The 7,910-nt window shown below is 46.4% G+C and overlaps 1 protein-coding gene across 8 annotated transcripts in view; it reads left to right on the forward strand.

The window, feature by feature from the left end:
- DPP3 (dipeptidyl peptidase 3) overlaps positions 1-6,322 on the forward strand; it is a 28,762-nt gene extending 22,440 nt beyond the window's left edge. For all 8 annotated transcript variants that reach the window (XM_088659679.1, XM_035098652.3, XM_088659683.1 and 5 more), the window contains 6 exons: positions 318-380; positions 1,459-1,583; positions 2,423-2,543; positions 3,661-3,840; positions 3,935-4,097; positions 5,938-6,322. In XM_088659679.1, coding sequence (XP_088515805.1) covers positions 318-380; positions 1,459-1,583; positions 2,423-2,543; positions 3,661-3,840; positions 3,935-4,097; positions 5,938-6,083 — 798 coding nt within the window. In that variant the 3' untranslated portion in view covers positions 6,084-6,322. The remainder of the gene's footprint in view (positions 1-317; positions 381-1,458; positions 1,584-2,422; positions 2,544-3,660; positions 3,841-3,934; positions 4,098-5,937) is intronic.
- Positions 6,323-7,910: the final 1,588 nt, after the last annotated feature.

Genomic DNA, 7,910 nt, shown 5'->3' on the forward strand with positions numbered 1-7,910 from the left:
GTGGAGCCATTCCTCAAAAGTTAAGTTGACCGCCAGCTTCCAGGATTTTGCAATTTCTCGTCGAGCAGCCCATAACGTGAAAGCTGTTAATGTTTTATATACCCCCTTTTCATGCTCATTGGAAATAAGAAGAACCAATGGACTTTACAGTGTTCATTCATTTAAATATCAAATTCCAATATGCAGCTATTCTCAGAGAATCTGAGCATGTATGTATGAAAGATCCTTGTTGCCCACATTCCCTCCAACAATAATTGCTTCTGTCCTTCATTATGCGCAGCCTCAGTTTTTGAGCATTCTCTCTTTCGTCCTGGCAGGATGACTCCGGGGCCTTCAACTTTGACCACAAGGCAGTGATCAACCCAGAAACGGGAGAACAGGTAACGCCTTCGCATGTTTCCTGTGAGGATTAGAAGTGCTTGTGACTTCTTAAAGAAGTCCCCCCCCCTTCTTTATTGTCCTTTGCACCACTTGGGCAGTTTCTGCATCAGACCTAGAGTTCAGTGTCCTTTGAATCACAGTTAGTTCTCTTTTTAAAGGAAAGGGGGGGGGAGGCACCCCAGGTTTGTAGCCCTCATGGTGTAACAGAAGAGTTGGAAAGCACATGCGTGCTTAAGTTCTAAATTCCAGAATAGAGCTTGGGAGGATTTCGGTGGTGGTGGAGGAAATCAAGCCTCTGTGTAAGTTCATGGCCCTTCCCTGTAACCAACAGATGCAGAATAAATTATAATGATTTGTATATCTTGCACTGATATGCAGTGGTGCCTTGGTTGTCGAATGTAACCCATTCCGGAAGACCCTTCGACTTCCAAAACATTCGATAACCGAGGCACAAAGGGCAGCCTGCAAAGCCAATGGAGAAAATGGGATAAAAAACACAGTGGAAGCCATTCTACTTCCGAGGTGCGTTCGAAAACGGAAGCATTTACTGTACTTCCGGGTTTCCGAAGTTCGAAAACTGAAACATTCAGCTTCTGAGACACTCAAAAACTGAGGTACCACTGTATTATTCTACAATATGGAATGTGGTTTTCCCCTTCCTCTCTGTGGGATCAGCATTTTTGCTCCTTAAGGTGCAGAATTCATGTGGCAGCTATTTTATTTAAAAAAAAATAACCCTACTTTTTAGCCAAAAAGGCTGGCAGAGCAACTTTTTTTAAAAAAACCAACACAACCCTTAGCCTCAGGTTTAAAAACTAGCAGGCACGACACACAAGGAAGAAGCGGGGAGGAGGGAAGAGGAGGGGGAAAGCAAGCCCATAGCTCTGTTTTACGCAGATTCTGGCTGACTTAGAGAATCAACCCCTGCCCACCGATCTGGTCCAGAGCAGAGCAGGTGACCATTTTAAGATCGGGAGGCCAGGGCTGCTCCTTCCCCTGAGACAGCCGGCTCAGTTCACTTGTCCAAGACACTCGCGGCTGTCTGGCCCTTCACTCTTCTCTCACTCTTCCCCATAGATTAGAAGCTGGTACCGAGGCGGCGAGACATGGGACAGCAAGTTTTCGAACGTTGCATCGAGTTACGAGGAGTGCCGGGCCGAGTGTGTGGGGCTGTACCTGTGCCTGAACAAGGAGGTTTTGGGGTGAGGACCTGAGGTAGCAGCGGCATGTGGGGTGAGGGGGAGGAGAAGCACAAGATGGAGCCCTTAGCAGGCAAGACCCCCCCAAAGTCCCAGGCTGTGGTTGAGAGGGGGGCTGTATTTCAGATAATAAAGATTTTAAACCGGGACTGGGAAACCTTTTTCCGCCTCAAGGGCCAGGTTTCCTTCTGGGCAATCTTTTGGGGCCTGCATCCCAGTGATGGGCAGGGCCAGAGGCAAAAGTGGGGCAGGCAATAGATGCAAGTTTTCCTTGGTAAGGTCAGCTGGTTTCTACATCCACTCTTCCCTGTCCATCCAGGACAAGCAAGAGGGATTGTCAGAGTTCAGGGAACAAATTCCCAGCCAGGCTAAAAGTCTCGAGGAAGGTGTGAAGCAGGCCTGGTGAGCAGGTGGGACTTGTAGAGTGTTCCGAGGGCCACATAGAGAGTTCTGGACAGCTCCATTTGGCCCCCTTGGCCTTTCTGCATCCTTGTTTTGGACAAAACTATTAGCTCCGGGGAAAATGTGACTGCTAAGTTTTTGTTTGTTTGTTTTTTATGCTGCCTTTCAGGGTATTTTATTTATTCATGGGGAGAATTTATGTTCTTCCCAACTAGCCAAAGTCATCGCAAAAGGCTATTTTTTACGAAGGCAAGAGAGTTCATAGCTCCCGCCCCAGATCTCTGACATTCTGGCTGCCCCCCTACAACTTGAATCTCTTAGGGGGGGGGAGGGCACTTTGCAAACCTGGATGTGTTTTATTCCGAGGCTGTGGCAGCTCTGAACCCCCCTCCCATCCCTTTTGCTGTGATAATCCTTCCCCTTCCTTCTCTGCCCACAAGGATCTTTGAACTGAAAGGAGAAGATGCTGAAGATGTGATCTACATTAACTGGCTGAACATGGTGCGTGCCGGGCTGCTGGCGCTGGAGTTCTACACTCCGGAGTCCGGAACATGGCGGCAGGTGCAGTCCTGATGCTGGAATGGGTAGAGGAAAGATATCCCTGGGTGGGTGAAGAGAGGCTTGTGGCATCAGGGGAATGGCAAGTGGGTAACCTTCACTCACCTGTCAAATTTGGCCCACAGGAAAGGTAAGTTCCCTGCCCCCCATTGTCTTTTCTGGACTTCAGAGTCTCAGTTGAGAATTCCTTCTCTCCTCTCCTTTTTTTTTAAAAAATATTTTATTAAAATTTGGAGAAAGAATCCAAAAATTAATATGAAATATCATTTCTTATTACAGGCTAATCTTAATAAAAACACAGACCAGAAAAGGAGAGGAAGAGATAGGAAGAGAGGGAAAGGAAAAAGAAAAAAGAGAGAGAAAGAAAGAGGGTGGGGTGAAACAGAAAAAAGGAGAACTTCGGATTCTTCATCTGTCAGCTATTTACAGGTGAAACTCGGAAAATTTGATTATTGTCGAAAAGTGCATTTATTTCATAATACAACTTTTTTTTTAATTTTTACAAATGCTTTCTTTTGGAAATTCCACAGTAATAAAACAAATAGTTACAATAATACAAAAATAAATATCGCTATTACATTTCATTAATTAAATTCATTCCATTTATAATTGACCCACCTAACGACAAATAATTACAATTACAACAAATAAAGGCTTGACATATCTTGCTTTGCATGTCATGCATCTATCTCCTATATCGGTTTCACCTTTTAAGTTGCGTTACTGAAATAAATGCACTTTTCAACGATATTATAATTTTTCAAGTTTCACCTGTATATATAAAATTTTCAATGCACCCTCTCCAAGATAACACCCAACAAATCCACTTTCTGTAAGCCAACATTATATTTAGTCCTCAAACCCAAATACCCTTTGGGTTTCTTTCTCGCGCAAAAAGTCTATAAGAAATTTCCAGTCTTTAGTAAATGTTGGCCGTGACTTTTCTCCGATTAAACATGTCGACAGCCATTTCAACAGTCATTTCAACAGCCATTCCTCCATTGCGGGTAATGACGAGTCCTTCCGTTTTGGTGCGTATAAAAGTCTTACCACTGTACTCCAATATTGAAACAAAGCTGCTTTTTCTAAATGGCATTGTGTCGCCTTCCCGCCACCGCAGGCCCACATGCAGGCGCGCTTTGTCATCTTGAGGGTTCTCCTGGAAGCTGGCGGGGGACTGGTATCTCTGCAACGTACCACCGGCAGAGATGGCAAACCCGATGCGGTGGTGTCCCTGGACCGCAGCAAGATCAGCACGATAGGGAAGCCTGCACTGGAGCACTTTCTCCGCAAACTGCAGGTAAGGGCCAGGGAGGGAAGGACGAGCCCAGGGTCTCTTCCCTTGGGGAGAGTGAGGGGCCTAACCAGCAGGGTGCTGCTCTTCTGTTCCAAAGGTGCTGAAGTCCACAGCGGATGTGGCAGGTGGGCGCAGCCTCTACGAGGCGTACTCTGCGGTGACAGACGAGGAGCCCCAGCATTTCCTGAGCCTGCGCAAGACTGTGCTGCTGCGCAAGGAAGAACGCAAGTTGTTTGTCCAAGCAAACACCCGCCTGCAAGGTAAGAGCAGTGGTCAGTAGAGCACGTCTTAAGCTCAGGGTCGTGGGGAAGAGATTCGTGCATTGCAGGGAGCTGGAATAGATGACCCTCGGGAGTTATTTTAAACCTCCTTTTCATCTCATCATTGTCAGAGATGGCTGCGGCTACTCTTGAGTAAAGACACTCCACTCCGTCTTGTCTTTCAGAGTTTTATTGTGCATGCTATTTACAGTGCAAAGACATCAGCAAACATGACTGCTCAGTCCGTGTCAGAACCCCGCAATGGCTTCTTGCGGGTCTTTGCCCAGCATAAATGCCTCGGCACCCCAAAGCGCCGCCCCCTGGTCCTACGCGGGTGGGCGCACGCCTCAATTCTGGCGTCAGAGGGAAGGGCCTCTTTCCTGACTCCCCTGTGTCCGAAAGCCCTCCGTGCTCCTCCTCCCCTATCCCTCTCTCAGGGATAACTTCCTCCGCTAACTTCCTCATTCCTTTCTCCTGACTTGCTGCTAGTGCTGATGCTGGGCAAGGAGCTGGTGAGGATGATTGGTGGGGGCTCTCTGTAGAGAGACCCCCTGACATCCATATATCCTTTCCCAGTAAGCTTTAACCTTACTACAAGACCATCACATATGATGTTTTAAAAAACAAAAACAAAAGCAGAAGCTTTTCTTTTGGGAATTCTAGGGACAGAACCACCTAAAATGCATAGAAACTTATTCACGCATGCTACTACAGCGGCAAGAATGTTACTTGCCCAAAAATGGAAAGAAGCAGAAGTCTTAGCAAAGGAAGAATGGATACAAAAACTTATGGAATATGCAGAAATGGTGAAACTTACCAGAAGAATAAGCAATCAATATAACAATCTTTTATAAAAGAAGTAGTTTATTGGATATTTGCAGATGAATTATAAACAGATTAAAACGGCAGGATTATTGTAGTAACCTGAACTTTTATAAGAGTATATATTTAAAGAAGATGAATAAATGAACAAATTAAGTTAATTTGGATATGCAGAAGATATTAAAAAGTAAATTTAAGGAACCGCAGAAAGGGGGAAGTCAGGTTTTGAAATGTCAGAATGATTGTAAAATTAGTGAAATGTAAAAAAAAATAGTGAAATGTATAAACTTGAAAAGTATGAATGAATGAATGAATGAATGAATGATGACCCTTGGGGGGTCCCTTCCAACTCTACCTTTCTATGACTCTATCATCCTCTTCTGGTTATTTCCTAGTTCAACTGATTCAGCCGTGGCATCAGGGTGGCATCAGAAATATTGGTTTATTTATTTATTTTAATAGTATTATTTTGGGCTACATGGCCATTTTCCCCAAACCACGCCCATCAGCTGATGTCGCTGGTGAGGTCAGCTGATGGGTGGGAGGGCAGGGTTAAATCCACCATTGGCTGTGCATCCCATTCCCAGAAGGAGCAGATATCCTCAGCCGAAGCAGCAAGATTTAATCCCTGCTGACATGTTAATGAGCAGGGGTTAAATCCTGCTCAGTTTCAAACGCTCTAACAGTTCCAGATGCTTTGCAACAGGAGCTGTCTGAAAGCCTTCATAGGTCCAAAAGAGCAGCGGGACAAGTGGGGGTGTGTGTGATTGTCTGCAAACAGCCAAAGGGATTTTTACAGTGCTTTGATGCACTTTGAAGTCCCAGCAATTGGGACATCAAAGTGCAGCAGCTCCTGATGTTGTAGTGACACCAGGTGATTGATAGGTGGGTCCACCTGTCAAATTGGACCCACTAGGGGGTGGGAAGATAATGATACCCCTGAAAGAGCATCACCCATCTGGGATGGTCTATCTACTGACTTTGATCATTTCTCCTCCTCCTACCCGCCCCTTTCCAGGTAAAGATGTTGTACTGGTGCAGTATGAAAGCAGTGCAGCGGGGCTCGTCAAATCTTTCTGCGACCGTTTCCGTGAAGATGCTGAAGTATTGGAGAAGTATCTGTTGGAGCTGGCACAGGCCGATGCCCATTTCTGGGAATCCTGACCCCCACGAGGCGCGAGGGCCCTGGCTTCCCCACACTCAGCTCCCTTTGCCTGCCCATCCAGGCGCACCAGGCCGTTTCTGCACCTCAACAGTCTCTTTCGAAAATGAGGGGTACAAGTGAACAAGATCACCTCTCTGAAAGCAGTCGGCCATCACTCCCCACCCCCCAGAAGAGCCTGCGGTGGCTCCAGCCCTCCTGTTATTGCACCCAGGGGTTCAATAAACCTAGCTTTTATAAAGTGTGTGAACTTCCTTTCTGCTTTCCCCCTGCTGTACTCCTGTCTAACTGGTGGGGACTGAACCCAGTCTGGGGAATGAAGCAGTCTGATCTGGCTTCCTCAGATCTGCTGTGTAGATAGTCTGTTGAATAGTGGGTAAGCAGGATGAAGACAGAGCTCTCAAAACAACTAGCTCTTTATTCTAGCTCTGAGTCCCAGACTGAACAGTAGCTTAGCCAACTGGCTTATATAGTACTCAGTAACTTGCAACAGTAACAAACTTCCCTTAGCTACCCAATCCGTGAACAGCACTCTCAATCCTTCATTTGCATGTTGTGGACCTGAGTGAGAACTGCAGCCACAGTGGGCAGGGCAAGAACTGCAGCCATGGTGGCCAGAAGGAGTACTGCAGTTAACTTAATGCATAACATAGTTGGGGAACCTCAGGGTCAGGGTCAGAATACATCCCTCTCAGCTTCTCTAAATTGGTACGTTGTACACTCTGGACAAGTCTGGGAGCCTGTTGATGCTGTCTTGAACCTGATGGGACTAAGAAATTAGATATTAGCGAGCTGCTGCTTGTTTCCTGAGGATGCCACATAATGGTCAGGGGTCCCTTTACCTTCAAGCATTAAGACATTCCAAGTAGCAAATGCTGATACTGGGCAAAACAGGGCACCTTTTGTGGAAAAATCAGGAGGTGGGGAAGCTCAGGTAGCTATTGTGTGCTGGGGGAGGGATAAAAGCAGCAGTTGGGTGGGTATATACCAGGCACCCCCAAACTTCGGCCCTCCAGATGTTTTGGACTACAATTCCCATCATCCCTGACCACTGGTCCTGTTAGCTAGGGATCATGGGAGTTGTAGGCCAAAACATCTGGAGGGCCGCAGTTTGGGGATGCCTGGTATATACCAATGAGATTTGGAAGCCAAGTAAAAATAGGAGCAAGGTATTCGGGTAGGAGAGCTGGAAAAAAATTCATGTCCCCAGTACCCCCCTGTACATGGGTAAAGGTAAAGGGACCCCTGACCATTGGGTCCAGTCATGACCGACTCTGGTTGCGGCACTCATCTCGCGTTATTGGCCGAGGGAGCTGGTGTACAGCTTCCAGGTCATGTGGGCAGCATGACTAAGCCGCTTCTGGCGAACCAGAACAGCACACGGAAACGCCATTTACCTTCCCACCATTTACCTTACCTATTTATCTACTTGCACTTTGATGTGCTTTTTTTAAAAAATTAAAATAATCTTTATTGAAATTCTTTAAAAAACAACATGTAGAAAAGTAAAACGTAGAAAGCGAATAAAGCAAACAAGACAAAAAAACCCAAACAATTAAACAAACAAAGCGAACCATAATACCAGCACAGGAGTTCGCCTCCACTTTGACGTGCTTTTGAACTGCTAGGTGGGCAGGAGCAGGGACCGAGCAACGGGAGCTCACCCCGTCACGGGGATTCGAACCGCCAATGTTCTGATTAGCAAGCCCTAGGCTCTGTGGTTTAACCCGCAGCGCCACCCGCGTCCCTAGTACATGGGTAGATGAGTCTAAAAAGCCTGGGACACAAAAAATTTCACGGCCCTCTTGCAGCTATGGTGGCTCATTTAC

Source organism: Zootoca vivipara, chromosome 16, assembly GCF_965207765.1.
Source record: "Zootoca vivipara chromosome 16, rZooViv2.hap1.1, whole genome shotgun sequence".
NCBI classification, from domain to species: Eukaryota; Metazoa; Chordata; class Lepidosauria; order Squamata; family Lacertidae; genus Zootoca; species Zootoca vivipara.